This window comes from Lepisosteus platostomus, chromosome 9 (genome assembly GCF_059453375.1).
Source record: "Lepisosteus platostomus isolate fLepPlt1 chromosome 9, fLepPlt1.hap1, whole genome shotgun sequence".
In the NCBI taxonomy this organism is placed as follows: domain Eukaryota; kingdom Metazoa; phylum Chordata; class Actinopteri; order Semionotiformes; family Lepisosteidae; genus Lepisosteus; species Lepisosteus platostomus.
In genome coordinates, this window is record NC_142619.1 from 34036326 (window position 1) to 34059314 (window position 22989).

General features: G+C 36.7%; 1 protein-coding gene across 1 annotated transcript in view; it reads right to left on the bottom strand.

The window, feature by feature from the left end:
* The window catches only part of arid2 (AT-rich interaction domain 2), a 77673-nt gene extending 57910 nt beyond the window's left edge, over positions 1 to 19763 (bottom strand). Inside the window, exons 1-3 of the mRNA XM_088644785.1 lie at positions 19218 to 19763; positions 19000 to 19093; positions 18091 to 18188 (exon numbers count right to left, since the gene is read on the bottom strand). Of these exons, the coding sequence (XP_088500911.1) occupies positions 18091 to 18188; positions 19000 to 19093; positions 19218 to 19309 (284 nt within the window). The 5' untranslated portion in view covers positions 19310 to 19763. The remainder of the gene's footprint in view (positions 1 to 18090; positions 18189 to 18999; positions 19094 to 19217) is intronic.
* Positions 19764 to 22989: the final 3226 nt, after the last annotated feature.

Here is a 22989-nt window from a genome sequence, read left to right on the forward strand (position 1 = left end):
TTGTAGTCTTCTTATCTATTGTTATTGCCATCCTGTAAAGCGCTTTGAGAAGCCACCTTTAAAGGCGCTATATAAAATAAAGTTTATTATTATTATTATTATCAAATTTGTATTTCAGTGAATTAGGTTCACAGCAGAATGTTAGGATTAGGTTTATTAGAATGCAAACAGAAATCACATGAAAATCATTGTGAAATCACACAACAGAAATATTCTATTTATTTTAATTAAAAAACTCTCCAACATAAAGTAAAACAAAGCCCTTAGAATAAGGTAATTGTTCTGCTGTTGGAATCTGAATTCCGTTACATAATTCTCTCTCTTCCTCACTACCTCCTCTGCCGAGAACACTGTCCCTCTCCTAATGCCAGTGCATCTCTTCCCAGACACACTGCTGCCGCTCTTGAGGAACTTAAACAAGATCAATCCTTTTTTAAGAACGGACTCCAGTTGGGGCGCTGCTCCAGACCTTTTTCTTGACAGGACTAACGGAAATCTCTCCTGACTAGACCCTGTATCAGCATTCCGCAAACATCAGCACCATCTTTAAGCATTCTATGGGACCTCCTCAAATCTCATCTATTCAGATTACACCCGTAGACCTTACATTACAACTTATCACAATGTCTTGCAAGCAGTAAATTATATCCAGCGCTGCACTAATTGACACTATGCACAACAGAATATCACGTACCTTTTGCTGAACTCTGTTCTGAAGCACAAGTCATTAATATTTACTATAACATAACGCTGCTCCTTATTTTATATATTGCATGCGCCATATTTATATCTGCATTTCTGTTTCAATGTTAACATCACAATATCGGGGTTATTCTGTTTCGTGTGCCGTACTCTACATTGCATTACACAATACTACTTCAAAGTTATCTGCCAATGTGTTGCATTTTACTCAATCTGCAGACACCAAATTAAATAATAAATTACCTGGTACAAATAATTCGATGAAATTGATAACTAAGAAAAATCTTGAACCCAGAGTGGAAAGCTTCCCTCCTAGTGATAACGCAAATGCAAAAGTGTAATTTTAATGACAGTGTCCAAACTGTATGTTGCACTCTGTACTCCAATTAAGTTATACATGGAAGTACTCCTAGGAAGTCCCTTAAATTGCAATTTTAAAAAAGTAATTTCTCTACATTTTATAATAGATACCCTTTATATGTATTTGAATATTTCACTAAAACATGTTTAATGACATTTTATTGGTTGGATACTGACCAATGGCACTCAATGGCTGGTATTCATTTAAAATTACCAATATCCCAGATAGTGTTGTACCTGTAGTTCTGTATCATGTTTTAGTACATCTTGATAAAACATGGAGTCACCTCACAAAATCCAAATATGGATGTATTGTATTGGTATATGTGATGATATTTGAGAAAGTATCCAGGTGAGTTTTGTGGGAGCATGCCAATGGTAAATAAAAAGGAAGAATTAACAGGGTGAGCTACTGTATATCTCAACTTCAAACATATATTTTACTTAATGTGTTAGAATATAAAAAGATTAAAAAACATTACATTTGTGTGATATGATTTCAGACTTTTGCATACTAAGCTTTACCCCAATAAATGTTCAAACATTTTATTTCCAGCAGAGTCAGACATTTTACTGATTCACTACAAAGAAATCCCACTTGCACGATCCAGAGAATCCAGAGAGAGAAAGTAATAAGAATTTGTTTTGGGCTGAAACCAAAATAAACATCTTTTAACATGTTATCTGGCAGGTGTTTGTCTAGTTTTGAATTCTGTCAAAGCATCTTTTCTATTTCCTTTGCAGCTTCTATGGTGTTTCCTAATCCTCTTACGTAGGTACCATGTTCAGAAAGATCAATTTACTAACTGCAACAAAATTAAGATCACTGATGCAAGATGATGTGAAGAAAAGCAGAGTTCTTGATACAGATATAGATGTGTTACTACACTAATTACATGACTGAGTAGTTGTCCCATATTGCCCATTTCTGTTTTCTAACTATTACTAGTTCATAATCTAAATGCATATATTTTCCTGAAGGCCTACTGTATGCAATTTAACAACTGTATTAAAAGCCTTCTGAAAAGTTCAATATATCATATCTTATACTCTGCATCATTCTGGGCAGTTTTTGTTCCAAGAACTGTAACAAGGTAAAGAAAAACTCTGTTGAAAAGACACAGATGATCTGCCAGAATCTTACTGTATTGCAGACGATCCTCTAATGTAGTTCTTTCCAAAACCTACCTCACAAAAGAAGCAATACAACTGGTCTATGACTGCTTGGGTTTATCAGCCTTTTTATAAACAGGTGCTGCATTAGTAATTTTTCAGTCAACAGGTATTACCCCTGCCTCCAATGAGTATGGAAACAGTTTTGTTAAAGGTCTATGAATAACATCTCTTGTTTCCTTAAGTACAATTGGCAGATAACCTTCTGGCCCTGAAGGTTTGTTTACCTTCTTCTAATACCTATAACACTTCTGTCTATTCCAATACCATTTAATAAAGTACAGAACTTCGTTCTTGCTCAGCCAAAAACGTAGTGCCAATTTCTTCCTTAACAGACACCTGAGTGAAATATTAATTAAATACATTAGCCATTTTACATTCATTCTCTAACGTTTCCCATTATCTCTGAGACCTACATCACATAAAGTGTTACATCACATAAAGGGGCTTTGTTCTCAGCTGACCTGCCCAAAGGAAAAAAACATTCAGGTCTATTAAGAAAAAAGTTCAGAGCACAAGACCATGTCACCCCTGTTCATTAGCACCACATGGATTTAAATGTTTTAAAGGCTGGCAGGGAAACTGTGAGGGAATGTTTGCAGTTAATTAACTGAGTATTTGAACTAACAAAAATTTAACTTATTTGTTCAGAAAACAAAGAGAAAAAGATGATCGCCCCCTTTCTTTACTTCTTGAGACTGTTCGGCCCATCTAGTTAATTTGCTTTCCAGTAGCTGACCGAGCAGGCAATCTCTTCAAGCCAAGAATTAGCTTTGACAATGTGGGCAGATTGCATGTTACAGGCTCCCACAAGCCTTTTTGTAAAGAACTGCCTCCCGTCTCAGTTTTAAATGCAGTTCTATGTAGTTTTCTTCTGTGTTTACTTTCAGTATCAACAGATGAAACACAGATGTCTATTTGGTCAGGCACAAGGTTAACTTTGGAATGCCTTTAGGATTTCAGTAGTTCACTTAGGTCCCTTTAAGTTTTCTGTATGGACCTAAAAAAAACAGTTATTTTAGTCTGTCAGTGCAAGACATTCTTCTGAGCCCAATAATGTACCTGGTAGCTCTTCTCTTAACTGATCCTAGAGCAACAAAATCTGGTTTCTATGATGGTGACCAAAATTGTACATGATATTCTACAGATGTTACTAGTGCATTCTATAATTTTAACATAACATTCCTTGTTTTAAATTCTGCACTCTAAATGATATATTCCAACATTGTTTGCCATTTTTATTGCTTCACAACCCTGCCGAGAAAGCAAGAACAATGTCAACAAAAAACGTAAGATTTTTGTTAGTAGCTGCTTCAAGCTCTGCATTTCCCATCTTACATTTAAATGTTTCTGGCTCTTCACTCTCATAGAAATTCCCATAAGGATGAAGCCTGTGCTGCACCTTTCATTTTCTTTTGACAACAGCACCACATTCCTGGCTACAAGTTCCAAAACGCTCCTTAAACATTTTATCTCGTGTTCATAGACACCTGAATTTAGAGGCTGCCAATGAAAATGTTCTTAAAAGTTTCCTGAACCACCACGAGCCACGCTTCTCAGCATGAGAACAACATTGGCATAGTCAACCAAACACCCACCTCATCCACAGTGAACGTGCATGAGAAAGACAGTGCTAATTAATCCCTCTGCCAACGCAGGCCTAAGAAGCAATGACACGGTGCTGTGTGTGGCAGACATCAGCTACAGGGAAAGACAAGAGCTGATCATTGACATGCACTCAACAGCACAGAACTAGTATTTATAACATCTGAAGCACATATTGCATTTTTACATTTTATGACATATTTATAGATCGTTTAGAAATTGGTTTGTGACATTTAACTGAAGCTTTAACTGAAAATATTGTATAATATACTGAGGCCTATATAAGCTGCTGTAAAAATGCCTGATGGATTTATCTCAAATAAACACTGACTGTTCAGCCTTCACCACAAACATCAGTCTGTAATATTCACTTCAACTCCATCACATTTTTTTTATTTGATATGCCTAAAAATGATTTTCTGTTATCTATGCTAAAACTGTTTAAAATATTTCATGTAGAGCACCATTTTTAGAAAGAAGAAATATTTCCCATGTACGTCATATAATTTTACAACAGAAAGGAGCACAGTCAGGACCACAGTCAGAGCAAATAATGACAAGGTGAATATGGCCAATTGCCAAAATGAAAGAGGGAGTTATTCAACTGTTTCACTTGGAACTGAAAAAAAGGTCTACCGAGATTGTAAAGATGACACAGGCCTGAGAGATGAATAACTTTAAAGATAGTGTTAATTAATAATCAAGGGTTTCTACTGTGTTGGTATAAAATAGTTATTTACCAGATTAATAAAGTGAAGATTTCTGAATTACTGTGTTGTGTTATTGTACACAATAAAGCTCATTATGTACCACGATGCAGCAATTAACATTTTGAAATCTTGATTCTAGTGAATACATGAAAATGAAAACCAACTTCTGAACAGTGCTACACACAAACTTCTCCCATTTTTCCCTAGTCTTATCAAATGAGCCTTGCCAATTTTTCACAAGACATTCTTGCCAAAGAGTCCATCCTATGTTCTGAACTTGCTACTGTTTTCAGACTAATGTAAATACGAAGTTAAGCTTTTAGGCATAATTTGTAAAGATATTTTTAAAACTAGTTTGGTGAAAGTCTAAAAAGAAGCCCTTCAATGCAATTATTTTATTTAATGAGTAAAAAAACAATGAAAAGTAAAGCTATAATTAACAATTTGTATAATACATTTTTGGAAGTGCCCATCCTTGCCCTTTTAAAATAAAAGTGGGATGTAATTTGCATTTTCATAAGTAGCGGGCAAAATCTTTTCATTCAATAACTTTCTCCGGTGTGTACATGGACTCTCTTCCATGGCAAAACCTGTTTCTCATATAGAACAGTAAAAACTTACTTATTCATACCCACATCTGAAAAAATCAACACCAGTATAAAAAACAGCAACTAAATCCAGTTTCAAAAGACTGAACATGCAGCTACACTAAAGCTATTTTCATAGTAACTTCATTGTCTCTGTATTTCAGACTTCAGTAAAACACACTGCCCATGCCTTTTAAATGCATCTGATAAGTAGCCATATTAATGTATACTGAATTTTGGGTTTTATATATGATTAGAGAAAAAAAACAACTAAATGACTGCACAGAAAAATATGAAGGTTTGAGAACTGCTAAAAATCTTACGTGAGGAGCTCTCCTCTGTCTTAGTCTCTGCTTTGTGAGGCTCAAAGCTGTTAGCACTGTCAATGCAGGTCATTCCCTGAGAGAAGCTGCTGAAGTAGAGCAGGCATGAGAACAAGCAGTGTGCTGACCTCAGTTTGTCTCCTGCTCTGTATTCAAGACTTCAGGAACTGCGCACTACTACAGATAATTAAGCAAGTCACAACTGTTACACTAGCGCAGCCTGCAGGAGTCTTTTCTCCCAAATGCTGGGATACAACTCAAGAAGTTAAAACACGAGTGCAATCTACAGCCATTGTCAGGAGGAAGTTATTGTAATTTCTGCACTAACAAGACTACACACTGTGCTGCACCTTTATCACTACAGCAAAAGCACTGAAGCATAAAGACAACTGCATTCAAAGACTAACACTGAACTGTATGTGCTGGCTAAGTGCCAGTCTTGGCAAACTCCTTTTGATCCATTTCCCACTTAAACCAGTGGCATCTTTTCACTTAATGCTGTTTGCAATACTCAAATGTACAGTATTTGAGAGTGTGTTCTGAAAAACATTAATGTGTACACTCTAGATATACACACAATACAGAGTGCATGTATCAAAAAAACTGAAAAAATGTCAGGTCAGTATTTAACATATCTGTATTAAATCTCAGTGATATTTTTCAAGGAAAGTATTTATGTACTTTCTTTCAAATGTGAAAACAAGCATAGAATAAAATAATTTTCATAGTTACAATAACTAAAAACTGGTAAAAACATTGAAAAAACATTTATTCTGATATATTGATTAGTATTGTTTCATTTCGTCAATGCAGAATTTAGCGCACTTCAATGATAAAGTTGATACAAACTTTTTATAATTCTATATATAGATTGTCACGGTGTGACTTGCAATGACTTAACTTGCACTTTGATAAGGTTGGGGCTTAAACTAAACTTTCAGACAGCAAAGGTGCACAAAGATGTTTTAACTAAATTTTAATTAAATGATTTGCAATCTTTCACACTTTTACTTAAAATGGCAGATAGTAGTATTTTCACTGCAATATTGCAAAGGATGAACAATAGGACTCAATATAAATTAATGCTTCATAAGAGCAGGGGGAGGTCTCACAAAACAGCCCATGAAATAGAACGACTTTGTTCAAATATGTTAATACAAAACCTCTGACAGGGCTGAACTGAAATTAGATTTTTTGCTCGCTGTTGCTTCAATTGAAATCCTTGTGTTAGTTTGCATTTATACAACAAATATCCCACCTTATGATAAACCTAATCTAATTAATAACAAAGGAATCCAATTCTGAAAGATGTATGCATATTAAATATATCCATAGATTAACTGGTATGTTATGCTACTACCAAACCAAATAAAGCACATCAACAATTCTTTTTTTTACAAAATGTAAGAATTAAATTTGTAATCAATGTAATCAAAACACTACTTTCAGAACTACGTACTCTACTTTTCAGACCATTCATTGGACAATGTGAAATTTCCTTTGTTCTGCTTTGTAGTAATTACCTCTGAACCACCAAAAAGAAACATGGATAATATATTGCCTTAAGCAATGTTAAGGAAGGGAAAAACAGCTTAATGACACTAATTAGGAAAATGGGGAAGAGGACAAAAAGTCTCCAGGTGACAAGAAGTAGTTAACTGCTTATAAATGTAATTTTTGAGAGGGCAAGATTTTCAGTTCTCCATAGGCTGTGCTCCATAGCACACAGTGTTAAGGCCTTTCAAAAGGGCTTATAATTCATATCATGCTTCTACATTTTTCCCAAAATTAATTGTTTCTTGGGGGTATCATTAAAAAGTGTCTACAGTATGCTTTTTCATAAACACTTAACTATTGTGTCCAATAAGTACAAATATTGGTGATGAGGTAACTTAAGGTCAGTTGTTAAAAGGTTCTGCATTTACTGTAATTTAAAATCCTTATATTTCTGAAAACAACTAAGTATACTAGACTATACACTTGGACTTTATGGAAGACCCTGTACTAGAACATTTTTTCAATCTCAGAAAATCAGTTTCTCTGAAGACATTAAACCCTATGATGGCTGTGAGAGTAATATACCTTGACCCACAATGAATAGTGTCAAGACTTGTTTATATGAAATTTGTTAGCTATATCTAAATAAGGGAAAAAAAAACACTATATACTTTATTGCCAGTAAAAACACCCAAAACAAAGAGAGCAAGTCAGTTCTGACTTGAGTTAATTTTCTCAATTTTTGCTTATTTTCTAGTACGATTTGCTGCAATATTTAAAAACATATTGTATCACCATAACAGTCTTGCAAATTATATGCTCATTTTTCTCACTCCATGAGTCATCTCTCTCAGCAGCCAAAGCAGTTGGTGACTATAACTAAAACATTCAACAAGGTGACTGTATATGTTCCTTTCACAGAGCTAAACAAACTGCTCTACTGCCTGGGGAATGTAATAAAAATCCTTTAAGTGCTGTAAAGACATTTTATCTCAACTTGCTACCCATGTGATTTTCCCTCTCAATGTTTTTACTAAGATGTTACTTACACTGCACTATCAATTGATAAAATCAAAGAAATTGATTACTTTAGGATTCTGTCTGGTTTTTAAGACATCTCATATGGCTCAGAAGATTTTTGAGGGTCTAAAAATGGTACAATTTAATGCAGCTTTTAACTGTCTTCATAACATCAGAAAAGTAGAAGTGATCATTGTGAAACTTTTAAAGAAACATGTTTATTGTCTCCTGTGGACTAATAATAGAGGAAATGAGGGAGGTATGAGCATTTTCACATACTGAAGTCTACAATATATCCCTGTGTTGGTAAAATGTTAAAAGTCTGGAAAAACAGTAAATGTATATGCTTTAAACTATCTTTACAAGTTTATCGTTAGTTTCATTGCTAGCACTGTAAGTGTAGCTTATTAACCTTAAGATCTCAAACTTTTCTTGAAGGATCCCATGACATCTGGTTCAGCTGTATGGCTAGGTAGCTTCTTTCAGACACTCACAATATGTTGTGCAAATTACTCTGCTTTCATCCCTAACTGCACAATGTCCACTTGAGTCCTAAGATACTTTTACCCTTGGGTCCTAAAATACTTTTTAGGGTTGACTTTGACTGTACTATTAAGACTGGGTCATACGGTATCTTTTTTGGATTATGAATACTTGTAGCGAGTCTCCTTATAACCCTCTCCATTCAAAGGCATAAAGAGAGAAATTCTTTTCATTTCAATTTGTGTAATCATTTATGATCAGGAAGAAACCTTGGAAATAATTCCTTGAATATATTTTTTTTTCTAAAGCATCCCAAAATAGTCCTTTTCATTTAGAAGGGGACAATCTTCATCCATCACTGCAGTACAGCGCCCACCTTAACCTTCCTTTGCCCACTTTACAGCAGACCAGGTGGAAAAATGTAGAACTTTTGTGAAGTTTTTGGACTATAGAAGCACGAAGAGGTATTTAGCAAGAAGACCTGGTTATCGCCCCTACACTTCGGGGGAAAAAAGCTTTAGTGACCAAGTAGTTACGATCTCAGTAAAACATCTCTTCCGCTTATGGCACATCTTCCAGCAAAGCGACTCCATCACCATACTGGGACATTGGTTTGGAAATTCTGATCCATAGGGAAAAGTGCCACCTACTGGTCCACCAGTACCAATTACAGCATCTGCGTGGTTAATAAACCAGAGCTGGCCTCGCTTACCTTCTGAAATCTGATCATATGAAGCTACAAGGTGGTAATGCTGCTCGTCGCCTCGAGCCACTATTACTGTTATCAGATTGATAGAGTGTGAACATTTACCTTCCAAATAATGGTGTAGTGATGAAGTTTTTGTCATTGTTTCTTTCCAGGATTAATATTTCAGCCAAAACCAGTTATGTAAACAAGACAGTAGCATTAAAACTGAAAAGGCCTGTATACATTTTAAAGTGGCAGTAAGTTCCACAGAGAAAAAAGGAACATATTTTACTTTATGAGTGCTTAACTAATATCATTGGGCAAATTACAGAACAATATCATTGGACAGATTACATCTTTTTTTGTCAGAGGTTAAAATTTTCAGGTGTTTGAAAGTTGCTAATATAACAGAAATGAAAAGAAAAATTAAAGGACTGACAACACATGGGGACATCCATCTACCAATTTTCAGGGTCCACAGCATATCCTTAGTGGGTCATGCTGTGGTCCAGAGTCTAACAACAGCAACAGGGTGCAAATTGGAACATCATGGAAGAAGGGCACATCACAGGGCACTCAAACACATATGCAGCAATTAAAGATGCCACTTAACTTGGACAGCATATGTAAAACCATTACTTTAAGAAACCACAATACCAGTGCTTTATATCAAGGTACACTGAATTAGTCACTTTTCAATACATAAGCTGTTTGTAGACCACTTACCCAGGATCCCGGTCTGTCTAAATGAAAGATACTTGCTCTATCAACAAATAAACTTATAAGTTTCATATTATAATAGTATAATATGATTCAGGTGTGGTATGATACAGTGTGGTAAAAAAAGTCCAGCTGGACATTTCATAAACTACTATCGGAAGGGCCCAAATAATATTTGGAATGCCATTAAAATGCAGCTAATTGGTTGATTTCTAAAAAAAAATAATTGGTATTACAGATTTACCTGAAAACATGCCATGTCAATCAATATTTCTATAGCTCATTTTAAAAGATTAATCTAAAAACATTAAAGCCCAACCACAAGTGGAAACAGGCCATAAAAATCCAAAGAATTTTCACATCTGTAATTTAAATACCAATAGTTCTCCTCACAAGGAACAGGCCTAGTTTCATGAATTAAAAAAACGTATTTGAATTTTAATTACACTTTAATTTCACTTAAATAATCCATCTAAAGACACTGTAAGAAGTGTATTTTTCTAGGCTATGGACAAAATAAATGAAACAAAAACATCTGCATACTAAAACTGAACATGTGGTTTATTATCTCTACTTCATATAAATGGACACTGTAAAAGACTATGAGTAAGGCTTTGCTGGCTGGCTCGTGTAGGGAGGACTTGGTTATTTTTCTTTCTTGCTCTGTGTGTAACCAGAAGAATCCCACCTTCACCACAGCTTTCTGCAAAACCAAGACGACAGCAGCCCATTGACGGATTTCCCCGGTGACCTCTGACCTACTATCCCAGCTATATGCAGCGCACTTACCGACCAGCCTACGCATCTGCGTTAGAAGGTCCACTGGCACAAGAGATGCCAAGTGCAGAAACTGGATTCCAATAATCAGGCCATGTTCCTGAGTGGGAACTTCAGCACGGCTCAGCACATTAAAGTGGCATAGCAGACGCAAGCAGTCTGGATAGGTGAAACTAAGGTATTGCCTCAAAGTCACCATCTCTTCCTTGTCAAGCCAACATTAACACACAAGAACTACAAAGGCTACTTTTTATTAAGAATCACCAGGGATGCCCATTACAATCAAGCAAACTGTTTGAAGTCTGCAGCCTTTAAAGGATTTGTACATTTAGGATCCGGTTCAACAGAAGGCTGCCTTCTTAACAGAATCCCTTTATTTTGGGGGTGATTATGGGAGAAATAACACTGGGAAATGCAATCTGTGATTTCCGTTGTGATGTAAAATCATGCTGCACTGAGCAGAGAATGTCAAAGTTAACTTAAAACTGAAGTTAATCTACAGATTTTTTCAAATGTTTTTCAGAATTGTGTGATGAGGCAAGAATCCTGGGCTTCCTGAAAACGTCTAAGTCCAGTGCAGATTTCACATTATAAAAAGACGAACAATCAGCTAAACATGCCATAGTGTTGAACTTAAGCAGAAGCTGGAAGCTAACAGAACACTGTCCATATAGTTCTCACACAAGTCCCCTACAATCCAATAATAATAGTCTGTGTACTTCCCGATCACCTCAGCCACCAGCAACACAAGTATAAAGCAAAGCTGAGAAGGCTTAACGTGTGTGGTAAGGGCTATAATTAATTGCACTGTGCCACCATAAAACGGGTCAAGTTTATGAAGAAAAATGATGCAGGTATCTATATAAAGGACAAAGTCTCCAGCTGTGGATTCAATTTTAAAATAGGTTTTGGGAAGTTTTCTATACATAATCTTCTCAACAAAGTCAAGTTCTTCACTGTTCGTATGAAAAATCTGCAACACATACCAGAAGATCTTTTGCCACACTGCATGCCTGGTCGTCAGGCCACCTGAACTAATGAGCTACCAAAGGCAGGCTATATCACATTGTTTATAATATCTTGTAGTTAACCTACATCCAAAACATTGTCACTCCTATTGATTATCATGCATTTATTAAAAACTATCATACATTTATTAAAAAGTGTCTGTTCTTAACCTGGTATCTCAGCATCACAGGTTTTTTTTTACATTTATAAAGAATACTATAGACTAGTGCATAGGACTTTCACAGATTCTAAATTCAAAGGCTTGTCATTCAGCAAATAGGGAAGTTACTCTTCACACTCCCTGAAAGTAAAACTAGGAGTCCAATGGAAACACAGTCTGTGTCTGATTTGCTGCAAATATCACAAGCAAAACGACATCCTCTTTGTTCTTGACTGTGGGTACAGAAGAGGCACTCACTATGTAATCATCTGCAGTAGCAAAGGACAGATTTACAATAACAAATATTGTGAAAGTTTTGGCAAGACTTCACAACCTTGCTAAATCTTGTTCAAAATACATGGTCCTACAAGTCAAAGTATCTGCACTTTATATCGATCATTTCTGTAAATCAGCAGAAGGTTACTGGACATTTCTTGAACATGCAGAACATATCTGTGCAAAAACAAAATGTGCAAAACTTCATAATATTAAGGTACAACCACCTAAAATATCCCTCTAAATTACTTATGTGAAATATTTTGCATTCTAAAAGAAATGGATTATACTGACCATTATCACAAGCACATTGCCACAAACGGTAATAGATACATAAATTTGTGCTGTGCAAGCATTTGTCTCTCACAGATTTTAACGATATATACCTGTGCTGGGAAGTCTTTACAGCTTTATATCATAGAAAGACTATTTGCACATATAAACTACAAAAGATGCTCACAGCAGTTTAAATGTAGTACAAGACTAGAAAAATGGAACAAAAAATAAACGACAAAATAAGAAATGTGACAATTAAGTCAACACTGCTATTTGCACTTAATAAGGCAAAACGTGCTTACACGTAATATTCAACTCAAACTTTTAACAGCAGTTATAAAAACAAAACTGATCTTCTGCAAGAGGATCATTGAATTTTTTTTTCATTAGGTTTGCACAAACTTTTATTTTCAAAAGGTGTTGCAAAAGGCTCATGACTGTATACAGTATGAGCAAGTAATTCATAGAACCACAAGCACAAAAAGCTTTTATCTTGAAAGACCTTGTGTAAAACATAAATAAACCACCTCCACAAACATTAAGTAGGACAGGCTGGCCATGTGCATGACCACAAGTACTTTGATTTATAATGCACGTTTCATGGCGATTCTAAAATTACTGCCTAAAAGGTTTGAAAAGGGAAACGCGCAAAAACACTTCGAAAGTAGCCTAGTCTTAACTCATCTCCTGCTAGCTTATATAACAGAGGACGGTCTGTGGTGACAAAAGAACAACAAAATGACTCTGCATACAGTAAGATTTGCTCTGCTTTTGGAAGTGTGTTTTTATTAAATGTTTTTGGAAAACTGGACACGGGTAAATGAGTTTCTGCTACACCAATGCTGGATGCACCATCATAATCTGTGGGACCAGCCCTGAGACTAGCCTGCGGTGCTGGTGGGAGATACTGTTTAAAGGGCAAAAGTGCTGCCAGCAGTTCCTGCCTAATCGTATTCAATAATCACATTGATAGACTGGGGGTTTTGCATGAATATTGACACTTTCAGCAATAATTTGTCTGATTTACAGATGCAAACACTTTGTACAGCGCTACGTTAAAAAAATGTCCTTTAAAAAAAACGAGTGCCAGCTTTTTTTGTTTTGTGGATTTCGATTCAATTGCTGTCACTTCACTGAAGTTTTATATGAATCATGGCAATATTTGCTACAACTGCTAAATTGTCTTGTTTTGTGAAGTGCAAATAGTCTTTAATGCTTATATGACAACAAACTAAGATACATTAGTTGCATTAACAATATAACCTCTACAAGGCACACTCAGCATATTCATCTGTAAAAAATTCAAACACTCCAACATTCTCACAGTAGCAAGAGTTTTGATTAATCATGAGCCATTCTGCACTCTACAACAAAATTGCTTTCCTTGTCATTTAGTACTTTTGGTAACTAAATTGGAAATGTTCGATAAAGCACCTGGACTCCTACTTTCTTGCCTGTTGCCCGAGGTATGACTCATGGGGATCCTTTACAATAAAAAGTGATCTTTAAAGATAAAGCACTTAATCGGGCTCCGAGGCTTAGCAGTAGACTCTTTACTTAGGTACATTCCTCTTTCACAAAATCGTTTATTCAGAAATATATGAGGCTTCCCATATTCAGGGAATTTAAAATCACTGGCATGACCACATCAGCAAACTCAAGGAAACTCTGGTGCATTTTTATTCCTATTCAGAACCAATAAAATGAACGTCAGACAGGTCTAAGCTGCCTTCAACTGCGACTCTCTTAAGAATTTCAGCCTGAAACATTTCTGAGTGTTTTTGTTGTTTACAATCTTAACACACACCTGCAACATGCAGGATACGTTTCATTGTAAAAAAAAAACAGCTTTGAAACGGCTCCTTCCTCGGGCACTCGTTCAGCCTGAAATGCTTCAGTAACAGTAGAAGCCACAAGTAACAAAGTGCTGCAAACAAAGAGTCGGAATGCCACCCTTAAATACTGCACCTGCCTGACAGCCTCATGCAAAACTATTCAAATCCAGGAGGCAGGAGAGCACAGCCAGATTAAAATCTTAATTGTTTTATCACAGTTGGAAATAGTTTGACTTTGTACACACTCACATATGTTCAATCATACTGAAAACGTATAAAAAGGAGAAATTAAAGGTACATCTTTTAAAGTAACAACATAAAATACAAGGCCGGTGTTGCCTAAACTTTTTTAAAATGCAAAATGAGTACATCAACCATTTAAAACCAAACCATTATTGGACAACCTTTGCTATGCAATTTGAGCTGTAGCAGGATTATGATAATTTGGCTCTTGGGTGCAGGATTAAGAATGTACAAAGTAGGCAAACATAAGATCTGATCACAAACCATCACGTATTGCCAGTCTTCTTTCTAGTAAGGTCAGTGGTCCAAACTCCTATTGTATCAATACTGCAGTTTTGGTAATGGTGGGTTAACACATTTGATTTAACATCAGTGGCAAAATTTACTGTCATTGGACACCTTTAAAAACATTCTAGCTTTGAAAAAGCATTTTATCATTACTCAATTTTCCACAAGAATGAACTGCAAATGAGAATCAGAGTGTAACATGCTTGAATTGAACACAAACTTCCTTGGATATCAAGCTTGCAGCACACGGGTATAATTGCCTCCAAAAGACTTCAGAAAATTAGAATTATTTTAAAAAGGGTAGAAAGGACTTCCCAGTATGTCCTGTTGTACTGATACCAGTTAAAGTGATAGAGGATGAAAGCAACTAAAGCAACTTACTAAAGCACAAAAAAGTCTGCATTAAATAGTAACCAGGCCAGGAGGAGGGGGAAGAGTAAAATACATTCCAAAAAACAGATTAAAGTTATAATATTTCAGCCAATATCACATTTTTAGCCAGATTTGAATGGAAAATAAACCATACATGGTAGGTTCATTAAAATAAGTCACATTATTTTGATTATTTTTCTGAAAGACATCCTATCATCTTAGCTTCACATCTTCATATATTGATACACATTAAATGCACATTTTACCAGTATGAACACAGGGCCTGTTCAAACACTTGATGCTTTTCAAATTTATTTTAAACTGTGCTCTTCATTTCTTTCAGCAATTCAGAGTGTCTAATGATGGATGTAACTGCAAATGCAAACAGCTCCCAAGATGTTCTGGCTTGTGCTGAAGACAGCAATGAAGTTAAACCAGGCAGTGATGTTGTAGCTGTGATCTCCCACAGTTTAACTTCTCCAGTTTAGGTTAGATGAAAAATTGCAAGAGCACCAATGTTTACCACAGGAATTGAAGGGGCACATAAACAACACCAATGAATTTTAGGCAAGGGGGTCTTTGCCGTTCATGTATAAATATAATCAAAACAGTGTGTAGTGTACTGTTATTAACCTCATTATTAATCTCACAGTACCCTGGCATGGACTAGAGACCAGGAATGGTCTGAACATTTGATCTCTTATAGTCCTTCATATCTAACATGAACAGTGTAGTAAATAACTGCATAGTCTCTTGGTTTCTCAACAAGGAGCTCAAACCAAGACAGACTTTTCTCAAACATCACTAAATTAATCTAATTAGAAATGGATGTCTTTGATGTGTTGCGGCTGGACACACAACAATGTATCCAACAAACATAAAATGGATTTCTGGAAATGGGATTTATTTTTAATAACTAAAATAACTAAAAACTAAAAATCATATATTCGTACACAAAATAATCTAACTGAAAATCTAAGTAGTTTTAAAAAGTGTAAACCAGACCTCTGAGGCAACCGATAATCTGTATAAAATCACAAAAAATGGTGGCAAATCTATTTTAATCTATGCCATTATTTCCAGAATTACAAGAAAAGTGCAAAATGGGAGAAGACCTGTTGTTGGAAATTGGATTAATAAAATAAAAAGCTACATACATACAGCTTGCTAATGGCAGGTTACAGAGTGCAGTGAGAAACAAGATAACCCCAACACATTACGCTGAGACTGACAGTCTCTACTGCACAAGTCAACTGAGGTTAGCCATCATACTGGTGAACCCCACTCTTTGAGTTTGGTCACTAAGGGCACACAAAAATGTACCTGAAGGGTAGAGAGGTTTCCACAAGGAGAAAGTCATTATCCTTGAGCAGCCTTGTCAGTGACAACAGTTTGAAATGCTGCAATTTAAATCAAAAACTTCATCTTCTTGATTGAATACAATTACTAAAAATCAAGGAGCACAAAGGTTTAAAGACAAACTACTGCAATTCACTGCTCGCAGAGACTCATCCCCATGTTTGGTACTTTCCTGCTTTTTTTCATTTTTAGGCATCTTATTTCACATTCAGAAGAACCACTTACATGTGCCATCTCTGTGTTTCAACAAATTAACAGTGGGCACAACCGAGTGCTGTTTGATAGCTGTGCATGGATAAGTCATAACACCACTTCTAATGTTCTGGCTGTTAATCTTATGCACTGGTATTTACTACAAGCACTGTGCAAACGCATGAACACATGGTCATTCTGTGCCACTGCAACTCAACTAAACCCAGAACAAGCTGGGTGAAAAATGCAGGCAAGACATTTTGGAGGGAAAATCTGTCAGAGCCAACATATGCAGCACACTCTAAAGCTCCGGAGCTGGCTGTGAGTGATGGAATGAAACAGGGTTTTAAGGACAACTCCAATCAATAGGGCTCGTCTGCATACTATCAAGTTCGTATTGCATATGTTGTACAGAAGCTAGTTTCATGAAGGCACAAGTCTCCTTTTCACAACAAGTCAAGGTTAAGATTCTTGCATTTATAGATATTATAGTGCTTGCTTCTTTGACTATAGCAGAAAACCCAAAACATATATTGTCCCCCTTAAGACCTACACCAAGTAAAAGCCAATACCTCTGAAATTGACAGCAAAACAGTGCAGCTGAAAAAAAGGCATAAACCTCAACACTACCGCCATACACAAGACCTACATTGATATTTTTACATATCTGCTTCAGAAATATAAGATAATCAAGGAGCTTACGCATCTTATACTAAAAAGAATAAACTCATTGAAAATGAAAACTACCTTTCACTTGTTTCACAGTAGGGTAAGTCAACTCCTGATACATTCACTTGAGCTCTTATAATGTAGCCTTCTCACCCAGCAAAGTTTTGTCTTCTGTGCACCCCCGAAATAAAGAGTTAAAATGTTTCTATATTGTTTTCTTTTATATTTTATGACACATGTCCTATAAAAGCACCATCAAGCCCTAGTTTGTCAAAATAAACGGTTAAAGCTGTGAAAATTGGTTAAAAAAAACTTGTGTCCTTCAAAATGGGGATTTGCAAAATAAAAAATAGATCTAAAAGTGAGCAAGATTTAAAGAAGAATTTTCCTGCTGCAGAACCCACAGAACTCATGCATGACTATATTTGTGAAACCTTCTAAGGAGTTCAAGACATAAGTGCACTTGTTCAAGATGTAAGCAATCTGAAAATGACAGGAGCCCCAAGTGCTAAGCAACGTTGCATCTGTAGATGTTATGCCTAGCAGATATCCCAAATCTCTCAAAAGTGGAATTTCTTCAAATGGGATATTGTATACACACGTGGCTTCCCAAGGCAGTCAACTTAAAACAAACAGGGTCACAAAAGTCTCGGGTTATCTCTTGGTCATTCCCTCCAACAGGAATCAAATCCTGTAAACATACACCGCATGCATCTGTTTTAAATAAGGCTACATTTCACAGAATATTTCAAGAAAGAAGAACTTACCGAAGGTAATACTGTTTTAAAACAAAAGCAGCGTTGGAGCAACTCCTTGGAAAATTAAAGTCCTCGACAAGTTCAGACCACTGATTCTTGTCAGAAACCTACAATAAAAAGTCAGTGTTTTAATTAAATTCACTTCAACAAGCACGCTTTGAGTATCTAAAAGCCCCACAATAACGTCAATAACAAAACTTTTGAGTATCCAAACACCGCAGTGTTACAATATTAATTGTCAGCAAGCTATCCAATGTATTTTGTTTACAATTTTGTATTATTTTCCCATATGAAACAATGGACCTCCCCCTCCCCCCGTTACTCTGAAATGTCAACTAAAAAGCGGTCCAGAGTCTCGGTGACACTTCGAGACCGCTCTGATGCGATCGATACCTCCAATAACGGTCTGTCATGATTTTGGGACGTTTTTACATTTCTATGGGTATTCAATAAATATAGGCCTGTCTGAGGCCTACATTTTGTTTTCAGCCATGAAGCCTAAGATGGCTATGGCTCATGGCTGGCTTCTTTGTGATTTTTCTGCTTAAAATCGAGGCAGGAGAGCCGTTCCCCGCGGCGAGGAGCATTTCCTAGCCCATGCTCTGTGCCGATTATCGATGTTAAACATGCCCGCTAATTTTGAGTTGCACTAAAACTGCACTCAGACTCCGAGCAAGCGGAGCAGCTGAGAGACTGACTCTCAATGCAAACCCAGCACTCTCGCACAGACACACAACACAGCACTACACTCACAGGACCAGCGCAAGGCCATCGTCAAACCCGTCTTTACCACCGCCGATTCAGAGCCAGCCAAACACCTTGCAGGAGCCCAGCCGCTTCTCCACGAGTTTCCTAGCGGACCCGGGCAGTTATATCGTGAGCTGAGAGTGGGAAATGCGAATATAAACTTCCACTCACCTTAGCAAATCCACCTAAAGTAGTGACTCGGGTGTACAGAGCATTAAGATCCAGCTCTTTCCCACCCACGATTGGGATCTTCTTAAACGGTGAGCTACAAGGGAAAAGCGTGAAATTAATACAGGATTGCCTTTCCGCGAGCCCCCGGCTATGTTTATTTGTCGTTAAACGTGTTTTTAAAGTTATATTTTTAGGTTTAAAAGCCGCCCCCTTCTCACCCTCTGCTTTGGTGAAACTGCCGCAGCTCGTCCAGGAAAGCCAGTCCTTTCCTTCGCTGATCAGGTTGATTTTTCCCCGTCGAATTTGCCATTTTAAAAATATTAAAAAACAGTTAAAACCCCACTCATTCGCTTCCTAAGATACCAAGGATCCCATACTCCGCCGGCGCTCAGTCATTGACGAGAAAGCTGAGTGTTTTAAAAAGTTAAAGAAATAAGAGCGAGAAGAGTGATAATAATGTGTATGCACACAGAGAAAACAAGACCCGATTTAGCCTACTATAACTTCCACCAAGCAATCCGAATTACGACCGATTCTGACGGCAAACTAAAATTGACATTGTTCTGTATAGTAAATGAATTGTTTTGGTTGCTATTGTGTTCGTTTTGGAGTGGTTTGACAGTGTGTTACAGACGCGGCTCCATGCAATCTCACACACACTGTATAAGCGGCAGCGGGATCCAGTTCTCAGACAAAAAGATCCTGAGGCCGAGAGCTCCGAGCGTCGCGCAGCGCCCTCTAGCAGCCAGCTCGGCACTGCACTACCCTGAGCGGTTACCAGAACAATAGACAGTGTTTTCTGCTTAGGGCTCATCGGAAACTTCCTAAACCCGTTAAAACAGAAGGCCGTGTTAAATGTTGGTGGGGGATGGGACGCCTTTCTTTTTTTTTTCTCTCCTCCATGAAACTTGCTACAGGTAGTTATATAAAAACCTTGAATCGACATTCTTAAGTCAGCATCAGCCAAAAATAACATATTGAGTACTCTGCGGACTCCACATAACACATTTCACTGAAATCTGTTCGTTTTTGCTCAGCTTTCATTTTCTGGTTATCTGCATAGAAGTTGAACAGTGACATACTAATACACCTTGTAACCAGTGCAAATTAGGAGTCCTTGGTTAATGTTCATATTAATATTAAATGCAGTGCATGAAAATAGATTATTCAATTGAGAACAATAATGATCATTTGTAAGTAGCGTAACCATCTAACGAACTTGTAATAACTATTCACTTAAACAGAAAAATTGAAATAAATTATTCTTGGTAATTGTACTACTAGATGTTTATCAAGACACAGGGGACTTGTTAAAAGAAGCATGAGGAGAATCATGTTTTACAAAAAAAAGCACTTTATTATTTAATAATAAGTCTAGTTAAATTTTAATTGTTTCATACAATTGAGATCGAAGTTTCACACTAATGGCCTATATGCAACACTATTATTCACTATTATTGAATTATACTACTAATAATAGTTATATTAGGTGATTGTCTAGTTTATAAATGCTCTATGAATTATTAGTTTATTCATACTATTTCAGTGATTAATAAAAGGTCAGGATATTCCGAAACTGTTACAAAAGTGCAGTCATTTTCTAATGCGTTTGTTGTTTATTGCTGAAGACAGATCACATTAATAAGCCTAATATTGGCATACCAAAGTGCTCCTGTTCCTAATGTCACCCCCGCGAAATTCCTCGACAGAGCAATACAGTAGTAGTAGTAGTAGTAGTAGTAGTAGTAGTAGTAGTAGTAGTTTGAAAGGTGTCTTACGTCACTGTACCTCAGTTATAACAATTTCACCCTGGAGCTGGAGCGCAATTGTCCAGATGTTAAATCATGTACACTCTGAAGTGATCAATGCGAATTACTTAAAGGGTATTAAAGTCGTATATTAAACTCCACTATCCACTACTAAGCTATCTTAAGTTCATTTTAGAATAAAGTGTTCATTTTAAATCTCACGTAAATTTCGACAAAAACTAAAAATAACTGCCATAAAAAGGCAGCACAGAGAAGATCTTGTGTGAACTGTGTGAATCAATGACTTAAGCAGAGCAGCACTCTATCATCATCATCTATATCATTATTGTCATCTGTCAGATGTCATTGCAAGTGTGCAATGTTTATTATGCTGCTGTAGGATTCAGAATTGTTGTTGTTCTACACAGAGTATCAGTATTCGTATTCTGCACATAATAGGAAATTTCCCATGAACTCAGCACTGACAGCACTGAAGCTATACGTTTGATTAAAACGGCGAATCTGTAGTTTCCCATATTCAGTGTTTACATCTGCGAAGTGGTGCTTTTCGGCAAGGGATCTCCCTGATAGCCCTTCTTGCCGCCGTGAACGGCCCTTAACCACAGCACTGCCTCACAGAACAACCAAGCTTCGTGACGGAAGGGGGCGATCAGACTAGGCTGCTCCTGCGCAGCCGGCCTGCAGCAGAGCTGGACTTGGTACTGTTGGGTTTTCATTTCTTACAGCCGTGGGGACAGAGACGCAGTGTACATGTTCAAGCGACGGCAGGTTAAAGTGTACCACAAGCACCCTTTGTGATATTTCGTCTTTCCTCGTATTTTGCTATTGACAAGGCTACGTTGTCTTATTTTTTTTTGTAATGTCGGTAAAGCACATCCCTTAAAATAACCACGGTCTCATGAAGCCGGATTTCAGCGAGTCTTGGAAAGCTGTTTCAGAAAAAAAAAACCAACAGGACAGTAACGGAGGTATTTAGTATGCTTGCGTTAACTTCATGAGGACGCTGGGGGAGGATCTGTCTGTGCTGGGAAAATCGAAAATTGCTCACGATCCCTTTTCATAACTGCCAGACGCATATCTGCGAGAGGGGGTCACCGTATTCAACCATTACACGTACCCCTATCGCTCCGGCACTTTCACAAAATGGCGGAACCCGGCGTCTGACAGACCCCATTTTGTTGGGAGATGTCAGGAGAAGTATACACACGCACCTCTGTATAGAAAATAGGTCCACGTTATAGTCTTGTCGGTTTGTAAATGGTTATAACCGAAAGCTTAGAAACTAATTTAACAGGAGCACGTGGTGTGCTGTAGCGTATTCTTAGACTGCTTCCTTTTAGCTTTTTTGAGGACGCACACGAAACTCGCATGTGCTAAAATGTTACCAGTGAATAGTACTTTGTTGTTACCGACTCAAATTTTGCATATTTAACCGAGGTAATGGGGATAATTTCTAGTTCATCTTGTTGTATTGTTCTGAACACGTGCTTCCGGTTTAGTGAAGCCCCGAAACGTAAGTAGTCGGCAGTATTTGAGTATGTTTCTTCACAGGCGGTTGGTTAGAGATTTCACGGAAATATTTAAACGATTTCTTAGCTGCTTTAGTTTTAATTTACTCTAGTGCACAATTACATTATCTTAATTACACAAAATAACATTTTGATCTGACCATTATACATTTTTAAAAGCAGATGTTTAATTTTAAATTAATTTATTCGCATTATATATAAATATATTCCGAAGAAACAACAGATAATTATTTTATTGTTTAAAATATATCGTCTGGGTCTGTACATGTTTATCTCAGAATGTTGAAACTGAATTGAGGAAAATTTGAAACAACGGGTGACCCAGTGCTCCACCCTGTGGGAGGAAAAGGCATATGTTTCCCTTACCCTAAAACCTTAATATTCTTGGCTTCATCACATATTACGTTTGACAAAGAAGTATAAAATAGTGGACTTGAAAACATGTGTAAATTAACTGGCTCTTAAGGGAAAATATATATATTTTATAAGTGTAACTGTTAATTTGTCATCGTAACTAAATGTACCTCTAGCCTTTCACTTTCATTTGTTTCATGCATAAGTTTTTTTTAAGAGTACAAAATACAACATTTTCTCAAATGACTGATAAATAATTGATACTTGTAACTGAAATTAATTTTACAAATACTATGTCATGCATTTAATCAGTTTGAAATGAAAAACTACAACACACC